The sequence below is a fragment of the Siphateles boraxobius genome, unplaced genomic scaffold (assembly GCF_051911475.1).
Source record: "Siphateles boraxobius isolate OS27281-9 unplaced genomic scaffold, OSU_SipBor_1 6, whole genome shotgun sequence".
Classification (NCBI taxonomy): domain Eukaryota; kingdom Metazoa; phylum Chordata; class Actinopteri; order Cypriniformes; family Leuciscidae; genus Siphateles; species Siphateles boraxobius.
In genome coordinates, this window is record NW_027509186.1 from 27,771,729 (window position 1) to 27,792,166 (window position 20,438).

General features: G+C 43.4%; 1 protein-coding gene across 3 annotated transcripts in view; it reads left to right on the forward strand.

The window, feature by feature from the left end:
- The window catches only part of LOC143716241 (alpha-2-macroglobulin-like), a 168,481-nt gene that overhangs the window by 139,053 nt on the left and 8,990 nt on the right, over positions 1-20,438 (forward strand). For 2 of the 3 annotated variants that reach the window (XM_077208569.1, XM_077208567.1), the window contains 14 exons: positions 704-815; positions 923-1,043; positions 1,150-1,259; positions 1,367-1,537; positions 1,620-1,853; positions 1,957-2,166; positions 2,243-2,392; positions 3,126-3,251; positions 3,418-3,511; positions 3,951-4,065; positions 4,240-4,465; positions 4,536-4,662; positions 17,702-17,823; positions 17,914-17,965. In XM_077208569.1, the coding sequence (XP_077064684.1) occupies positions 704-815; positions 923-1,043; positions 1,150-1,259; positions 1,367-1,537; positions 1,620-1,853; positions 1,957-2,166; positions 2,243-2,392; positions 3,126-3,251; positions 3,418-3,511; positions 3,951-4,065; positions 4,240-4,465; positions 4,536-4,662; positions 17,702-17,823; positions 17,914-17,965 (1,970 nt within the window). The remainder of the gene's footprint in view (positions 1-703; positions 816-922; positions 1,044-1,149; positions 1,260-1,366; positions 1,538-1,619; positions 1,854-1,956; positions 2,167-2,242; positions 2,393-3,125; positions 3,252-3,417; positions 3,512-3,950; positions 4,066-4,239; positions 4,466-4,535; positions 4,663-17,701; positions 17,824-17,913; positions 17,966-20,438) is intronic. The other variant, XM_077208570.1, reaches the window with a different exon arrangement.

Genomic DNA, 20,438 nt, shown 5'->3' on the forward strand with positions numbered 1-20,438 from the left:
ATGGCAACAAAAATGCACACATTGTCACACGACTGAACCTGGGTGTTCCTTAAATTTCCCTTAGGGACTTCCTGGGTTGAAAGTGAGGTATAATGCTTTAAAAAGACCTTTCCAGATAATCACTAGTATTTGTGACACCCATACGTCACAGCAGGTTCTTATACAATTAAACAATTTGCAGTTCGTACTTAGTTTGTCACACATGATTTTTGCCTAATTTTTGTTAAATAAACCAGTGTAATATGTCATGTGCTATTGTTCATCAGTGACTGCATTTACCTAATGTTAAGACCTGGTAAGGACCAGATGATTTTTTTTTTTATGTCCTGATGCATAAAACAATAGTCAAGTCACCTTCATTTATAAAGCGCTTTTAACAGTATGGATTGTTTCAAAACAGCTTTACAGTGAGCTTTTAACAGTGTGGATTGTTTCAAAGCAGCTTTACAGGGATGATAGAAACTACCGCAACATATTGTTTAGGCTTTACCACAGCGCTAGGATAAAGTTTTTGTCCAGCTGAAGATAGTCTTGATTAATTCACTTCCTTTTGCGAAGATCATTAGTTATTAACTTGGGGGTCGCTAACACGACACTGTGACACAATAGAATTTAAAAGGGTGTTCTTTCTTTTTCACATGACTGTATTAGTTGCTTAACTCAAACCTGGGTTATAGATCAGTTCCTTGTACCTTTTTCACAGATACACATATGGACAGCCTGTACCTGGTAAATCATGGGTGAAAGTGTGCCGTAATAATTTGTCCTACCAGATCCATTACACCAATCCAGTGTGTTTAGAGGAAACCATTGAGGTATGTAAGTTGAAACACAGTACAAATAATTATCTTTACTTTACTCCATTTATCCAGTTAAACCACTCTTTAGTAAATATGCTATGTTTGTGTTAATTCATAATTAGATAAAAAAGACGGGCTGTGCCATCCATGCCTTAGATACATCAATCTTTTTCAACGCCACACTAAAGGATAGGCTGGAGAATTCTCTTCGTGTTGAGGCAATGGTTACAGAAGAAGGAACAGGTGAGCTGCTAAATTTGGTCAGATCCCATTACCTACATTTATTGAATTTCTCATTTTTTACTTTTATTTCAATGAATATTTATTTTGGTGTTTTTACTGTTTACAGAGATCACCATGACTAAATCTAAATCTGTAACTCTCACTTATGAAATTGGTAAAGCTACATTTACTGAGCTGCCCAAAACATATGAACATGGATCAGCTATAGAAGGAAAAGTAAGTCTAAAATCAGTTTGTTTGTTTGTTTGTTTGTTTGTTTAACACCATTGATATGTATGTAATTATTCCTTAATTTTATTCCTTCAAAATATTATATTCAACAGATCAAACTCTCAAATTTCAAAGGTGCACCAATTCAAAACAAAGAGGTTTATCTTTTGGAGGGTTACACTTGGTCACCAAAACTGCTCCTAAATCTCACCACAGACAGCGATGGACTGGCCAGCTTCTCTTTTAATACGTCCAGTCATTCTAAAAGTGATATTAATCTGATTGTAAGAGAGATTTGTGTTCACTTAGTTTTGTAGTCCCTGAAGAGTTCAGTTGCATTAGTTATTTCTGATTCTTTGTTACCAGGCAAGTGTCTCTCAAGAGGGCAGTTATTATGTCCACAACAAGCCTTACATCTCTGTGGAAACAAAAACAGTCCAGCTCTTCCAGCCTGCCACTCCATACACCCCAACACTAAGTGAATTGATTATAGAGAATTCTGAGCAACCATTAAAGTGTGAATCTGAGTTTACAGCTACCATCAAGTATTATTTTATTGGAGAGACTGTTGAAGACTTCAAAACGGACATTGTCTATATGGTGAGAACATGTGCAGTATTTATATTATTACAGAGATGTTTTTGTTTAACAGTATTATTTGGCTGCACTAGTCAGTTATTAGAGGGTCATCTGTCTGTTTCAGGTCTTGTCCAGAGGAGTGATCATTCATCATGGATATGAGAAGATTGAAGTGAAGATTTCTAATGGAGCAAGTGGCACAATGTCGTTCAAACTGTCTGTTAGTTCAGATCTGGCTCCTGTAGTGCAGATTCTGGCTTACTGTGTTCTGCCCAGTGAAAATGTTGTTGCTAGTAGCAAAAATTTCGACATTGAAAAGTGTTTCAAAAACAAGGTAGGCTATGTATTGTAGCTTTAGAAATCAGCCTCTTTACTGTATTACTGACTGTATTACTAAAATAAATCCACAGGTGTCTCTGCAGTTTTCACCTGCTAAAGCGGTTCCTGGTGAGAAAAACACTCTCCAGCTCTCAGCTCAGCCTGGTTCACTGTGCGGCCTCAGTGCTGTAGATCAGAGCGTCCTGATCCTGAAGTCAGGAAAATGTCTGGATGCTGACAAGGTTTAGATACTTTAAGATTCACTAATGATTAACTGTGTCTTCATAGTGGGAATCCACTGTTTAATTCGTCTTGTGTGCTGTTCCCTGAATAGCGGGAATACACTTTGTGTGGACTAGCTGCAAAATATGTGTTTAAACACGCCAACGAAATTGGCCTTGAACTTGGCAGCCTCTGATGTCATTGGAATGCGCTCTTGTCAGAGGCTATAAATAAATGTGAAACAGGTGCGTTTTCAGGTTTCTTTGTCTGAAGAGATGTGTCGTTCATTCAGGCAAGGGCTGTGAACATGGAGACACACACTGTCTGCTTTTTTTCTTCCTTCGTTTACCACACAGAGAGAACATTTCTGCACACTGCCAGTTGAAAACTAACTCCTAACAAGAGCGAGGTGAAGCACACAGGCAAACACAGTATGGTCTCGAAGACAAAGAAACCTGAAAACGCACCTGTTTCACATTTATTTATATTCTGATGAAGTTATAAGATTCTGCCAAGTTCAAGGCCAATTTCATTGGTGGGTATACACAGCATTGATAGTAGCTTTTGAAAGGGAACTAGTGAAAACAGACAATTAGATATTACTGCTATGATTAATCTGTTTAATCTGACATCCCTATCTCAGATTTAACATTAATCTTTATTCTTTTTCACCAAAATGGAATTAAACTTTTGTTGGAAAATATATGAATTATTTCGAAATACTGATAGTGTGTGAACATGGTCCCGTTACAGGTCTTCAACTTGCTGCCAGTGCAGTCGGGGTCGTATTATCCTTATACTGTTGAAGATGAGCAGGAGTGTCTGCATGTGAGACCCCGTCGAGCTGTGCCGACAGACAACGCCTATGAATCCTTAAAGGTAACAGGTGGATTATGTGTGTGGCAGTGCACTAGATAATGATTGGGAGAGTATATACTGCACATACATAAGTAAATCCATAAAAAGCCCTCTTGATTATACTGACAGTAAAAAGTCATTTGTATTTTCATAACTTATATTGTGGTTCATCATTATCATTTGACAGAGAGTGGGATTGAAGATGGCAACAAATTTGGTTGTGCGAGTTCCTCAGTGTCTGTCATACAGAGGCTTGATGTATCACCGCTACCATCATATAGGTACATGTACTGTTATTACAATCCAAGCTGTTATATTTTAATATGTAGGTGCTTGTTATGAAATGTATTTAAAAAAAATAAAATTTTAATTTGTGAAATTGTGATACTTTTACAATTATCATCACAGTGATACTTTTTTTCTGGGGTCATTAGTTAACTTTGAATCAGTGTTATTATTAATGGTAACAAAGTTTAAAACTTAACTATATAACTTTAATTAAAAAAAAACTTTGGTAAATACTAACAATAAAAAAATAAATAAACTGAAACTATTTTCTTTTTTACAACAATAAAACAAATCTCTTTAAAAAATAAAATAATGTGTATGAAAATGATGATCTGCCTTCAATTTGCTGTTCACTTCTGACTGCATATAGACTTATTTTGACGTGCTTTTCACATACATATCACTTAACTACAAAATATCCCTTTTTTTCAGAGATGGATCATGTTCCAATGCTGATGTCTTCACGACTGGGGGGCAGAGATTCTCCAGCAGTGACGATTCGGACTGTCTTTCCAGAAACGTGGATCTGGGAACTTGCTGAAGTGGGGTATGTAAAGTGCAATCATATTTAACATCGTATTTATCTTATTACTCCTCTTTAAAACATCATCTCCCCTCACACCCACAGGACAGAAAATACCTTGCTTGCTTTGAAGATTCTGAATCCAGTTTTTATATATATATAAAATAAAATATGCCTATTGTTGTTATTCCTCCGTAGGGACTCTGGGTCGGCTCAGGTTCCTGTCACAGTTCCTGACACCATCACCTCTTGGGAGACGGAGGTCTTCTGTCTGTCCTCTGAAGGTCTGGGTCTCGCTCCTCCTGCTCAGCTGACAGTTTTCCAGCCCTTCTTCCTGGAGCTCTCTCTGCCTTACTCCATCATCCGGGGGGAGATCTTTGAGCTGAAGGCCACTGTCTTCAACTATCTGTCCAAGTGCATCATGGTGAGATTTCAGACTCTGCCTAATCAAATCTTATCAAATATGCCACTAATCATGTGTTGTTGATTGACAGGTTAAAGTGACTCCAGCTCCGTCCTCAGACTACACTCTCAAAGCCTCCTCTGATGATCAGTATTCATCCTGTCTATGTGCAAATGGAAGAACAACCTTTAAATGGATCCTCACTCCTTCTGTTCTTGGTGAGTTTTCCAAGCTGGATCATTCAGAGGAAACTTGTATTGCTCAGTGGTTTCTTTTCCTAAGCTCAGGAGTCTTAGTTTTGATTCTCATATCTCTCATTTTAGTATCAACATAATTTCAACTTAGGAGAAATTAAAATGGGCACATGAGAAATGAGAGATATTTGAAAGACAAAGTCAAAACTGAGAATGTGATGGAAGAAACATAAAACATCTATTTATTGTCTTGCTGCAATCTCTTACAAGACTCCAGTATAGGAATATTTTCATTGCTCAAAGGTTGCTGCTTTTTTTGTTTTTTATTTTTTGCTCAAGAGACTTAATTGTGATTCTCAAATATCTCTAATTTTAGTATCAACAGTGTCTCATATGTTTCAGTGTCTCATCGACGTTATGGGGAACGAAATACCCACTCCGCCATGCTGAGGGGAGTGCATGCCCAAGGGCAGTGACAACTGTCAGAACCAGCAACTTCAAATGAAATGCTAGAACCACTCACCCTCAGGTCACACTGGGCTGTCAGTGACAGCATTCCCTACGGTCATAGCCCAAGCTACTGCCTCACAGGAAAGCCCTTCATAAACATGGTTAAATGAAAGGCCTACCTGGGCCGGCTCCGGGCCTGGAACCACAGCTTCCAATTAGAAGGGGTCCCTTCTAGGGAATGTGGCTAGGGAACCCGAAGGAACCCCAGCCAATCACTATTCAGGGGAACGTACTCACCCCGAAAAGCCACCAGGACGGCCTGACCTGGCGTCAGAACATAGACACTTAGTCTGGCCACTTCCTGTCTGTCTGAAGACAGACCCTCTGGACAAATGCCAAAAGAAAGGCATCCAACCCGAGGGACTGGGCAGCTGGTAGTGAACCACTCGGCCGGATCTCAGAGATGGGATATCACGGAGAGTATGACTCAGCATAGTGCTTTCCAACCCTTGCTAGTGAGGGGAGTTTCTCTACTCGGTCCACGGATCAACCCAGTGTCTGTGTTTCAAAACACTGAGGAGGCCTGTGAAGGCCTAAGGGCTGATCTAACTGGGAGGCCTCACGAGAGGCCTACGACCGTCTGACCAGACTCAGGAGGCCGCATGCTCATAGTGACCCTCGGTGAGGGGAGCACAAGGTCCGCCTGGTAGGCAAACCAGGCTGTAGGCAAGAAAGGTTCCGGGAGGGAAACAGTAACAGAGAATTAACACTTTAGAGAACCAGGGCGCAAGCTCGCCTCCAACAGCCTCCTACTAAGGCTAGCTGAGACTGATAGCAAGAGGCCACTAGCTTCATAAACCCAGCACCATAGGGAACCATTCACAGGGAGGCCTAGAGAGGCCTACAACCTGATAACCACAGTATGCGGGGAACTTCAGGGAGGCCTGGTGAGGCTTAATACCTGACCGTACTCACTCAAGGAGGCCTGGAGGAGCCTACTACATGTTAACCACAATCTGTGGGAACTCACCTTCAGGGAGGCCTGGTGAGGCCTACTTAGCTGATCGTACTCACTCAAGGAGGCCTGGAGGAGCCTACTACCTGATAAATCACAGCATGTGGGAACTCCCTTTCAGGGAGGCCCAGAGAGGCCTACTACCTGACCACCACAATATTTGGGAGCTCACTTACAGGGAGGCCCAGAGAGGCCTACTACCTGAAAGCCACAATATTTGGGAGTTCACATTCAGGGAGACCCAGAGAGGCCTACTACCTGATAGCAAACGTAAGTGGGAATTCGTCTTCAGGGCGGCTGGATGAGGCCTACCACCTGACAGTCACAATATTTGAGAGCTCACATTCATGGAGGCCCAGAGAGGCCTACTACCTAATAGCCAACGTAAATGGGAACTCACCTTCAGGGAGGCCTGGTGAGGCCTACTACCTGACAGCCAAAATATTTGGAAACTCACATTCAGGGAGGCCCAGAGGCCTACAACCTGAGAACCACAATATTTGGGAGCTCACATTCAGGGATGCCCAGAGAGGCCTACTACCTGATAGCCAACGTAAGTGGGAATTCGCCTTCAGGGCGGCCGGGTGATGCCTACTACCTGAAAACCATCTTAACTGGGAATTCACCTTCAGAGAGGCCTGAGTAGCCTACTACCTGATAACCACTGGAAGCTATGAGCACTAAGTTCGGGTGATAGTAAAAGGTGGCCTTCTAAGGCCAGCCAGCTGGGGACCCGCCTATCAGGGAGGCCCGGTCGGGCCTACTAGCTGATAGCAAGTCAAGTTCTGCTATAACGTACACTGTTGGGAACCATACTACACAAGCATAAATTACTATTGGGCTTCCAGTAGCGCTATAATGTATGTCCCACAATGTTGGGACTCACCTTTGAGGAGGCATGTTCAACTGCCCGAACCACCAAGGCCAACCACGTAAAGTGAACTGGCCTACAGTGCCCTCTAGGGGGCTGTCCAATCAAGGAGGCCTGCTGAGGCCTACTACCTAATGGCGCAGCCTTCGTTGGCAGAAAAGCTGTTTACACAGCGCCTACAGCATCATGGTGCCTAATCACATTGCCCATGGCAGTGTACTCCGCAAGAAAGCTAGCACCCTTAAAACAAGGGGAGTACAACATACGCCACTCTGCCTCAACGGAGGCCCCAGTTAATCAGGGGCCTACCATCAATGCATGCTCAAGGCAATGCTCTGGCTTCAGGGGAGCGTACTTTGACCAAAGAAGAAGTGAAGCTTACTTCATACTCGACCCGAGCCATAGTGGTGCGAGGTAGGATAAAACAGAACTGGGAGTGAAGTGCTCAGACCTACCCTGTATCACAGGGGAATACTTTCACCTCACCCTGAGGTTACCAGGATGCGGGCCTCACCTCTAGGGGTGACAGAAATGTATCTGTGCCCAATCTAGGGGAGTGGGGCTTGAATGAAAGCCAACCACCTACAACCCAGCACTCGAGCAGTAGCTCAGCGAGGTGAGTGAAGCCTATACTGGCGGCCTAAATCCGTAGGCCAGTTCTGCACGGCAGGGTCGGTCAGGAAACCCAGTCTCCTTCATGAAGCGAAAGATGGCCTAACCCTGCTCAATAAAGACATGTATACCACGGAGGCCTGTTTGAGGCCTACCATGTCCTTATAAACCATCCTCTGCACCACGCTGCATTACTCTAGTCACCCCAGAATGCAGAGAAGGGGGCGGGCCTTGGCCTAACAACTCCCATGGGAGGAGGCTGTTTATACAGGGATGCTAGAAACCTACATAAACAAAGTGAAGGGTAAGATGAATAAATCCTATTTTTTTAGCAGAGCGCCTCTATTATCCCTGGCACAGCCTAGGCCAGCTACAGAGGCAGCCCTGGTGAGGGCCAGCCTGCAAGCATAGATCTATCTGAGGGCTCAGAGGAGCCACAGCCTTACTAAAGAATATAGTCTGTATTATTCCATACAAATGGCTGCAGAATCGCTCAGCCTAATGAAAACCCAAACAGAGCTCTAGGGGCGAAATACTTAGGAAGAAGTCAAACGGTCCCGTGGGCCGGACATAAGATCTATCTGAAGCTCTAGCGTCAGTCAACACTCTAAGTAAAAAATTCTAAGAGAGAGAGACCAACTACTTTACCCTGAGGTGGCTAACCGCCCGAAGGTTAACATAGTTATCATTCTGGCCACCTAACGGGGAACTTCAGGACCCTAATAATCCAGGAAACTTCTCTTACTGTATTACCTTGACATGACCCCATAGCTCTATACAGGGAACGAGGTCTGTAGAGAGATACATTTCGGAAGTTTAATTCACAAAAAAAAATTACTCTTAAAAAGACCAGTCAGCTCACCTGCGTCGTGTGGAGGGAAGACTCGCCAGATAGTTCTTTATGAACCTGGGGTCCACCTTTTTACATGCCTGAAAGAGGCGTTTCTACTAACCGAGGCTAGGCGGGCCATTGGAACATCGTTCTTATCATAGGCCCAGCCCCAGGCCTGATGCAATGAACGTCTGGGGAGTCAGAAGAGAGGAGAGGGCTGTGATTTATTTGTTAATGAAGCCCTCTGGGGAGATTATCCATCAGCGACGCTGTGTGCACTTGTGCTGGATAACCTCCCTCAGATTCCTCTTCTTGCGGGAGTCACGCCTCTTCTGCGCCCTGTTCCTCCACGGAGGGGGCGCACAACAGGCGACACTGGCTCTATGGCCCTGTCTACGGTCCTCAGACCGTGAAGGGCCAGGTCCTCCCGCCTGCCTGGGCGTGGAACCGGATCTCAGTGGTATGCAGGTCCTAAAAGTAGCTGAGCGTGCCTTCACCTCCCTGAACTTCCCAAGCACCGCCTCCACGGAGGTGCCAAAGAGTTCAGAGGGTGAAACCGGCGAATCGAGGAGAAAGGCCTTCTCTTTCTCCCCGACGTCGGACAGATTTAACCACAGATGTCGCTCCTTGACCACCATCGCCCGACTGATCGTGGCAGCAGTTTCTTTGGTGGCCCGGAGTGCAAAAACAGTGGTTCGGCACGGCTCAGTAACCGCCCTAGCGGACATCCCTGCCCCCTGGTCGAGATCCTGCAGCAGGTTGGCCTGGTATGCCTGCAGCACCGCCATGGTGTGCAGGGAAGCACCAGCCTGAACCGCTGCCATGTATGCTCTGCCATTCAAACACGCTGTTGTCTTTAGCGGTTTGGATGGCAGGGTTGGAGCTCTCAGTGTCGACGCCTGCCCAGACACGAGATAGTTTGCAAACTACTCGTCAAATGGGCGGCATCGACACATACCCATGCTCTGCAATCCCCTCAACATCAGCGAAACTAAACCGCTGATGTTGCTAAACCGATTGCCGTCTTTTTTAGCCTACCGCGAGCGGTCTCTCCTCTAGCGCGTTTCCATGGCAGCTACAGCCTGTTGGCGGCACGCTACACAGCATCTACCAGCTCTTCATACACAGGGCAGAGTGGCTGAGAGGGTTCAGGATCGATCTGATTATAAACCTCCTCAGCCATCTCCTGCTCGTCCTGAAGAGCAGCAACTGCAGGAAACCGTCCTAGTTCGTCCTCGTCAGCCGTCGAATCATCTGAGAGGTTTACAGCCCTCTCAAGATGATCGACAAGCTCTATCTGGAAGCCCATGATACAAGTCGCCGCTCTGCCTCGGCACGAGCGGGACCACGAGGACCAGACGTTGAACCCCCTTCACTCGAGAAGAGGGCCAGACGAGAGCGGAGCGTTTTAAGAGAAAAATGCTAATTTCCCACAGAGGGTTCCCTCGAGAACCTCCAGTGCGCGCTCTTCTCCCAGGCAGGAAAAGCACAGCTTGTGTGCTGTACATTTCATTTTCTTATCGTTTCATTGAGTAGCGTTTTCAAACAGACAGTCCCTGAAGACGATGAGATGATTTGTCATGTTTGCAAGGCGCCCTTATATACTTGCAGGTCACATGTTAATCATTCACGCTAATAATTCACGGGCTGTCGCCGGTCAATGTGATTGACCTGATTTTATTGTGATTTCAGAGACCTGTCACGCCTGAGGCGTTCCCCATAGTGTCGATGACGTATTGTCTTGTTCCCTGTTCTCAGGGAACTTGAAATATAAATTCTCAGAAAATTAATTTAATACCAATATATTGAAACCGTCTCGGTTACGTATGTAACCCTAGTTCCCTGATAGGGAACGAGACGCTGCGTCAAACGCTGTGGGAGCGCCCCTGCGTTGTGCGTCATGAAGCACGTATGGAATCAGCCCAATGGAGAGATGGAACGTCATAGGCGGGTGATGTCATCGACCAGGAAACTATAAAGCACCCCATAAACACAAGCGCAACAGCTTCTGATAGGCCTGAAGGAAGCGCTAGCAGGAATGCCGGGAGTATGGTGGAATGACGCAGCGTATCGTTCCCTATCAGGGAACTAGGGTTACATACGTAACCGAGACGTTCCCTTTCAAGGGAACTCGAGCTGCGTCAAACGCTGTGGGAACGCTAATACCCACGTCGCCATAGGACCAAGTGACCGCCATGTGAGAACTAGCGCACAGAGGACGAGAGCACCTGTGCCCCAGGGGTAGAACTTAAGTCTAGGTCGTAGAACTTAATGAAAGTATGCGGTGAAGACCATCCAGCCGCATCACAAACGTCACTGAGGGAAACTCCTGACAGTAAGGCTTTAGAAGCCGCCATACTCCTGGTAGAGTGGGCTCGTACAGCCAAAGGTGAAGGCTGACCAGCCGACTCATAGGCAAGTGAGATAGCCTCGACCACCCACTTGCTCATTCTCTGTTTAGACGCGGGACACCCCTTCTTGGGTGGCCCAAAGCACACAAATAGTTGTTCTGACTTCCTCCACAGGGCAGTTCTGTGGACATAGGCATCTAACGCCCTAACAGGGCAGAGTAAATGAAGTTTATCCTGGTCAGACGACAGAAATGGAGGAGGACAAAAGGCCTGCAGAACTGTAGGTCTAACAAAATTAGTAGGGACCTTGGGAACGTAACCTGGTCTAGGATGCAGAAAAGCCTTAACCATGCCAGGCGAAAATTCCAGGCACGAGGATGAAACCGACAGAGCCTGCAAATCTCTGATTCTCTTTAGTGAGGAGATAGCAAGAAGAAAGATAGTCTTAAACGTGAGAAACTTCTCAGGAACTTCTTCGATAGGTTCAAGAGGAGCTAGGGAAAGACCTTCTAATACGATGGCCAGATCCCAGGCCGTCACCCTCGTACGAACTGCTGGCCTCAGCCTCAGTGTGCCACGAAGGAAAAGAGTTATAAGCGGGTGTCTCCCAAGTGAAACTCCACTGAAAGGGACGTGGTAAGCAGCCAGTGCCGCCACATACACCTTTAGTGTGGAGGGGGATAGCCCTGTGGAGAAGCGCTCCTGCAGGAATTCCAGCACTGCACCCACTGGGCAGTTAATTGGGTCCTGCAGGTGCTCTCCACACCAAGAAGTGAAGAGTTTCCACTTCAAGGCATAAAGCTTCCTCGTGGATGGAGCTCTGGAGTGAAGAATGGTCTCAACAACCTCGGTTGAGAGACCAGAGTTCATGAGCTGGGCCCCCTCAGAGGCCAAGCCCACAATACTGGGCAGGGGTGAAATATCATGCTGCCCGCCTGAGAGAGTAGATCCCTCCTGACTGGGAGCTCCAAGGGAGAGCCGTCCAGGAGAGAAATCAGGTCCGCAAACCATACTCGGGCTGGCCAGAACGGGGCTACTAATAGTAGGCTGACCCCGTCCCGGCGAACCCTCTCCAGAACTCCAGGTAGCAGAGCAATCGGCGGAATTTATCAGACATGTGGCAATGTCACTCACCTAAAAAGGAAAAAGAAAAATCTTTTTTTTTTTTAAATCTGCAGATGCACTGCTTTGGGAGTTAAGGTACAGCACACCCAAAAATGATAATTCTGTCATCTCTCCCTCATGTAATTTCAAATATGACTTGGTCCATAAAGATTTTTTTAAAGAATGTTCAGATTGCTCTTTTGCATACAGTGGCATCAAAAAAGATGTAAAATCTGCCTACAAAACATGCACTGTTTCCCAATTGACAACTGAATGGAAAAAACAGACTGATATTATTATGAAGTTTATGATATTGATATTTATTTACTGACTATTTTCCTCTCTATATGTGTTCATTCAAAGTAGAATCTCAAGACTGGTTAAAAAACAACTGGTTATTGCTTAACCTCTGAAATATTGCAAAATGCCACTGGTTCTGTCACGGTGTGGTGCAGAGCCGGCGGCAGAAACAAATCAATGGACGGGCATTTAATATTCTTGGGGAGGCCTAATTATGACAAACAAATAAATTGTTAGGGGTGCTTACATGCGCTTCATGCATGCAAGGTCTCGCGCTCTCTACCTCTCTGCCGTGCACGCTGTTTGAACGTGTATTCACGTAGACTTTCGAAAACCGGGACATATTCACATAGCCTTTTGAAATTTTTTTGAGCCTTTTGTATATCATAATTCTTATGAGCCTTTTGTATATCAGGGAGAGTTTATAAATTTCCCGGGACAGGTTGTTAAAAAGAAGAACAATCCTGGAAAAACCGGGACGGGTGTCAACACTAGCTACAACAGTTTCACAGCGATTTCAATATCCTAACTATAATTAGCCTATTGCCCAATCATATTCCGGCTATCATGAGATATCATGTTACAGTTATAGCCTATAGGCTGTGAACTAACATGAACAAACAATGAACAGCTGTATTTTTATTAACTAACATTAACAAATACAGTAACAAATGTATCGCTCATGGTTAGTTCATGTTAGTCATTAACTAATGTTAACTAATGAACCTTGTCTGCATTGTTCCTTGAACACAGCATGCTATAAGCCAACTTCCTATAATAACAGCCAAATAGTCACAAATCTCAAGTTAAGTATTAAATCAACCATGCATAATCAACTACGACACACTCACACACATATTGCATATCAGTGTCAAATGCATAATTTACACCACGTCTGGTGCAACTTACGAAGAGTAATAAAACCAACTGGCCTACTCACGTTCTTAATACAGCTGAAGTCGACGTTTTTGGGATTGGAATCTCATGAGTTTCTCTTTCCATTCATTTCTGAATAGGCAAAACCGAGCACGTCGCGTCGCTATAACTTTACCGAGATGCTGCGGTCAGAGCGGCTCAGCGGGAAACCCCTTTTTTGTAAACAATCAGTCAAACTTCCGGGAGTTTTTTTTTTATAAGATTAGCCTATGAGTCAAACATTGCACTTAAATACACATCAATAAATATATAAATACTGCACGTAAATTATTATTATTAATATTAAAATAATTTATTAAATGCAAATTGGATGGAGGGGGGGCACAGGAGCTCTCTAGGCGGGCCCGGCCCCCTAAGGCCCGCCCATAGCGCCGGCCTTGGTGTGGTGTTGGAAGACAAGATGAACAGGCAAAAATTTCAATATAAACTCCTTTACTAAATATAGTTTCAGGTAGGTACAGACAGGCAGGTAACACTCAGACACGCTAGGTAACATACACAAGAACTGACCAAGACTAACTGAACAGAAGGAGACTAAATACAGATACAAATGAACAATAACGAGGTGAGGACAGGTGACACAGGTGAAGAGGACGATGAGCAGGTGGGTAATTAAAGGAGTGAGATCAGGTGTGGAGACAAGAAGAATTCTGGGTATTGTAGTGAAGACGAAGACAGACTGGTGCAGACGATGACTGTGACATTACTCTAGTAATAATAGTTAAAATAATAATTAATATTGACTCTAAGAAAAAAAAACAGGTAATAACAGCTGCTATTAAATGGTTTATCTCATCCTTTAGAAAAAGTGCAGGTTGCAACTGGCAAGCTATCTCTCTCTGATCTTGTCAAATAATGTCAATACACATGAGCAATTTAATATATCATTTAATATGACAAATAACATTCAGTTGATTATAAAAATGAAGTCCCTTAAGGCCAAGTCAAGTCTTCCTTTTTAAAAAAAAAAATATATATATATATTTCTTTCAGCTAGTTATTGCAATTAACACTGTTTTGAACTTTCAAAACGGATTTCTACTTCAGAAATGTCTAATATAGCATATAAATTACTTTTCATCATTAAATAATTATAAATTGAAATTTTATTCACAATAAAAATAAAAAAACTTTTAAAGGTGCAATGTGTAAAAATTTTGAGTATCTATTAACAGAAATGCAATATGACTTCCATAACTATGTTTTCAGTGGTGTATGAGGAACTTACTTAATATACCTTAATGTTTTTATTACCTTAGAATGAGACATTTATATCTACATAACCGCGGGCACCCCCTTCTATGAAGGTCGACATATTGTGACGTCATGTTTCTACCGTAGCCAAACGCGAACAAACAGCGCTACAGAGTGCATTTCGTCACTACCTTGAAAGAGAAGCAGCAGAAAGCTAGAAGCTAGCCATAAACACCGTGAGTAGTGACTTTTTCCTTGTCAGAGGTGTAAAATATGTAGTTGGATTGTTTCATGTAACTTAGTTCTTCTCCCTCGCTGTGTTATGGCTTTGCTATGTGGGGATAAATGCGCTGGTTATGTTCCTGGCTGAGACAGCTGATTAGTACTCTTGTCATTGACCGTAAAACAGAAACGTTACAGGAATCACCAACCCGTCGACCACGGTCGACAAGTCAATCTTGGAAGCATTTTAAGTCGATCACGAATAGTTTTCAAAATCAGAGAAAAAAAGCCTATTGTGTGTAGTAAATGGTGTCTAGGGGATGCGGAGGCGCGCGCGCTGTTACAATCATGTAACTTTTTGCCGCGCGCACCTTTGGGCTCATGCGGACGCGTCGCGTTTAAACAAGGCTTTACGCTTTAACCAGCTCAGCCACAGTAACAGCTCATATTTAGCTAGCTAAACTTTTACGTCCCTGTTAGAAAAAAATATATAGTTGCATAGTTTCATGTGGTTCTTCTCCCTCGCTGTATTATGGGTTTGCTATGTGGGGGGAAATGTGCTGGTTACGTTTGTGAGACAATCAGCTGATTACTATTATTATATTATATATTAAGACCCTTGATCCTCACCTGACTGTGGCTTTGTAAACATTATCCATGATGTGGTTTATAATGGACTGTGGTACAGAAACAGTGACAATGTTACACACTCTTGGCTTACTCTGGCTATTCTCTGCTGTCTCAAGCCCAATTTATACTTCTGCGTCAAACTCACGGCGTAGCTACGTCGTAGGCTTTGTGTAGCATGCATACCCTGACGTGCACCTCTCCAAAAATGTAACAGTGCGTCAATTCTACGTGGACGCAAGCGGCGTGATTGGTCTGATAGAACCCCTCTGCATGTGTAATTGCGCGTCAACGCAGACAATGACTAAGAAATATAAATGAAAACCAACGCATATTCTATAGCGTAGAGGCTCCGGCATAGGTCCGACGCAGAAGTATAAATCAGCCTTCCGACGACGATATGTTTGTCCCATTTTAGCCACCATAGCTTCTTCGAAAGGTAGGGGTGAGCAGTGGGCTGAGCCCTTAGTGCAACTTGCAGCTGAACCGCTAGATTTCGCTAAAAATCACAAACTGCACATTTTAACTACGTAACATACAAACTATATTCCATTTGTATTTTGAGCTATTTGCGTTGCCGTAGTTCTAGGCAGCGATGGGTAATGTAGTCTTTCAGAGCACCGACGCCCGACGGTAACAACGTGTATAAACAAGCATTACAGTAAACACAAAGAACAACATTCCCGTCAGTGTGTCGTTATGCCATTGACTCTGCAGAAACGCTGTATTTAAATAGGCAGGACAACGCTAGGCAGGACAACGCTAGTTAACATCAGCACCCAAAAGTGCGCGGAATCGACAGGACTGGTAAATAAATCAGCCCATCAGTTTGGGAAGAGCACAATATACATCAATATGACAAATAGTCTATTATAAAAATTATTTATACATACCAGAGATTGTGCAGAAACGCTAAATTGAATGCAGCACTCCGCTACCGACTTCTCACCAGCAGCAGACACCTAAACGCAGAGCATAGATATGTACACTAGATGTCGCCTTGGGGTTCAAAGCATGCATCCAAACCGCTGGCATCTTGGAACAGGGGTCTTGTCATAGGAAGTAGCTAGGTAACGCTGAATTCATGGATGATGCCGGACTTTTGTGCTGCGTATTGATGTTCACACGAATGAAATCTGAAAACCAGACAGCAAGGGATTACATTTCACATGAATATGAAATTTTGTACATTTTTTTAAATTTCTCTGGACTGATAAATACATGTCTGACTGTTGGAACAAACCAAAACAACTAGAAAATCGCATTCATGATGATTTATGGTAATTTTATTTCCGTTAGACCTTTTCCTACATTGACGCTGATGCATTAAAAAGGAGGGGCTCCCCGTTCCATGAAGGCGGCTCTATTGACGCATTCGTTCCAATGAACTGCCGTAGCCAAGACGACATCTAGTGTATATATCTATGACCGCAGAGTAGCTGAAGTCTCAAACTGCGCATGCGTTCAGGGTTCAAACAGCGCACGCGCTAACAAAAATGAAAACTAAAACGATTTAGTCCGGACAACAAAATATTGTACGTTTTCAACATTTAAGTAACGAATTTGTTGAATCAACTTAGTACGATGCATGAACACTTCCAATGAGAATATCTTATGAGACACTTCATTTGACTTATTTGGTGAACTTTCATTAAGTTGGCTTTCAGGTCTCTTCTGAAACCTTAGAGGAGACAAACGTGAGAGCACAGTGTTACTTTAAAGAAGACCATTGTGAGAGTATTAGAGTTTTTGTCTCTGGAGACTAGTGTGAGAAGCAGGAGACTCAAGCAAAAGTCTCCATTTGATGTTAAATTAACCTTTTTTTTGTCTAGGAGAAACATTTGAAATGTTAAAGGGACTATGTGTAGTTTTTAGGTATTTTATTATCTAAAAATCAATATTTTTATTCATAAATATGTCCTCAATGGTGTACAAATACCTCTGCCAATTATCTGACTTTTCCTCGTAAACAAAGAATTTATTATCTTTATATACATGTGATGGGTAGGTCCACAGAGGCTTCCATGTCGTTCCACAATCTTGAAAAACTATAATAGCAGAGAGGGTCAAAAAGTACTAGGCCAACACGTTTCCACAACGCATTTTCGTGCACAGCCAGCGTCACGACGTAACTGAAAGCAGCAGAAACGGAGGAGCAGAGCAGCGAGAGGCGCTTGTCACTGCCCCGGCAAGTCAGTCAGTAATTCATACTGTAACATTCGTTTGTTCGTTGTGTCAAATTGCAGTTTGTTTGAGGTTTGAAATGACAAACCTCTTCACCCGAAGGAAAACTCGACGACGAAGTGCTATTAGAAGACATCCTGTCATAGCTTTTTGGTAACAGCTACCATAGATGCAACACGCATTTGAAAAAGCGAGGTGCTGGAGAGCACAATTCGTTTGAATGCAAAATACAATTTCACCGCTAGATGGGAGAAATTCCTACACAATGTAGCTTTAAAGAGACCTCTTTTCTTTTTTTTCTTTTCTCTGAGATTGTTACACAGTATTTGTGTCTGTCATCTTCACGTATATGTCTTGTGTTGTAGGAGTCTTGAATATTACAGTCAGTGCAGAGGCAGAGGCGTCCCAGACTGTGTGTGACAATGAGATTGTGAGCGTCCCAGAGAGAGGACGCATTGACACGGTCACACGAAGTCTGCTTGTACAGGTCACTGCACGTCAAAAGTCTCTTGGGCGTTATTTACCATTGATCCTAATGCTGCTTATATCAGTATGATGTGTTTGTTTTATGCTGCAGGCGGAAGGAACTGAAAAGACAGAGACCCACAGCTGGTTATTGTGTCCAAATGGTAAGTCTGCAAATATATATTTTGGTGTACCACCCCTGATAATGCTGGGTCCTGTTTGCTTTTGTTCATTTTTGGGGGCCATGAAGCAATGAAGCTTTTTCAACTGACAAAAAGATGCTCAAAGAATTTTGACTCATTCATTTGTCATACAGACTGTAAAGATTAATTGGCTCTCTATTTTCTAAACGTATGAAAATGAAAATTAGTAGACATTGTATGTAGGAAATTTGAGGACCAATAGCTGGAGCTAAAATATACTATAACCAAAATATTCTCATATGTCTCTGACATTTTAATTGAGAAAGCAGAAATTTGTCAGCCTTTTTTGACAAAGGTAGTTACCTTTCGAGGGAACTCAACGCCACATCAGCTGACGCAATGGGGACGCAGGACCTAGTGTCTGGGGCATGGATAACAACAGCCAATCATGACATCGCAAGGTTCTCCCCGGTGTATAAAAAGGGCAACCTGTTATGTGGGTGGCGGATGAACCCAGGCGCAGACAGGATGCGGTGACACAACGTTTAATAATAGACAAAAACAGGGAAAACAAAACCCACGAGGGGGCAAACGGGACTGGAACAGGAATGACTAAACTAGATTAAGACTTGACAAACTAGACTATAAACTAACAACAGAAACAGCTACAGTAATACACTAGACGAAACTCTCACAAGGTACTCACAGGTAAGTTAACACACATATAGGAATCACATTATCGAATCACATTATCAAACAACATCAAACAATGAACCGACACAGGACAGCAAACACAAGGGGTTATACAGGGAACACTAATGACGAGGACAGGTGAAACTGACTAGACAATAATGACAAGACGAGGGTAACAAGGGGCCGGAGTTACATAACAAGACAACACAAGCACATGGCCCAAATAACAGACCATGCGCTTGTACACAAAACATGATTCTGTCATGATCCTGCCTCACGACCAGGGAAAACCAAGAACACTAAGGCAGAATCATGACACAACCTGAAAAAAACGTCATCAGCTTAAATGTCTTCAGGATGCCGTTTGTCTGTGTGATGTGTGAAAATTGCATTGTGTGACTGTAAGATAAGGGAATGTAAGCAGCAAATTCCCTCCATTCTCGTGTTTCAGAACGCCTGATGGTCACAATATGCGTGTTATCTGTCTTGGAGTGGAGCACAAACGTTCAGCCCTAACAGGGGCTGGAATCGCTGGATGCCATATTGTGATGATTTCTCACTGAGAAAGCTTCGCTCTCAGCTGGCGCACTTCATGAGTGACGAGTCAAGCTGCTGAGCCTCACAGCTCAAGCTCTGCGCTTGCTGAGGCAGCGTGTAGCTTACAGCCGTGGGGATCTCAGATCTCGTGCTACAGCCAGACTAAGCTTGGAATGGTCCAGCCCATTCCTTTGAACAATATATGGTCGCTCTGGTGACATCAGAGGCATCTGTGGCTTAATTTGTGGCTTAATTTGTAACAAAATGGTCCTCCTGGATGCCCCTGTCTCACCCACTTCTCTGTTCGACGCAGCCGTTGAGACGGTAGTGAAAAGGTTTAGAGGCGAAGTCACTGGAAAATGCATTCCTCAGGTGCAGGCTCCTCCTGGCGGACCAACCAACTGTAAACTCTTCATGTAGGCCTAGGTGTCAGGCATGATGCACACTTTTTAGATGGTTGATATATTAAAATAAATATGAGCTCTGGCGGTACTAAAAAAACAATATTTACACATGATTTGACAGTTTATTTTATGAAAAATCTAAAAGGTGTGCATCATGCCTGGCACCTACATGATCACTTTACAGTTTGTTTAATGACTGCAAGTCATTCCCTTCAGATGCTATTGAAGTTAGAAACGTGTGTACCAATGTTGTAACTTTAGAGACGGTCTCCAAATGTGTGAATATCAAATATCCAGTATCAAGACAAACTTTGTGCGTTACATTCATATTCTGAGTCCACTTACCTGTTCCTATATCTAGTATAGCCTACATCCCCAATAAGGTGTAAGTTTGGTCTTTTATATCACTGTATTAATCCATTAAGCTATAAGAGTCCTGACTGCAAAGGAATCCTGGAGAATGACATACTCCGCAATATAAAGTTAAGAGAACTAAACAACCGAGATAAATATATGTCTACTACCTCAGATTTAACGTTTTAAGTGTACATCAGCGTCAGGGAATAACATTATAATCTCGTTCACAGTAGAGAAAGCTTCTTACATATGCAAAACTATCTGTGAAAACTTAAATGTAAATAGCTTTTGTGTCTTTATCAGCGTCCTTCCGTCCATCTGTCCATCCATCCATCTCTTTGTCAACAGCTGCTTGCACTCCATGCTGGTGAGGTCCACAGCTATAGAGATTATCAATCGGAAATCTACTACTATTCATGCCGTTCCCGGATGTTGAATTTTCTGTCGAATTTAAACCATTGAATTTGTGGAAGCGAATTTGTAAAGCGAAATAAAATCGCACC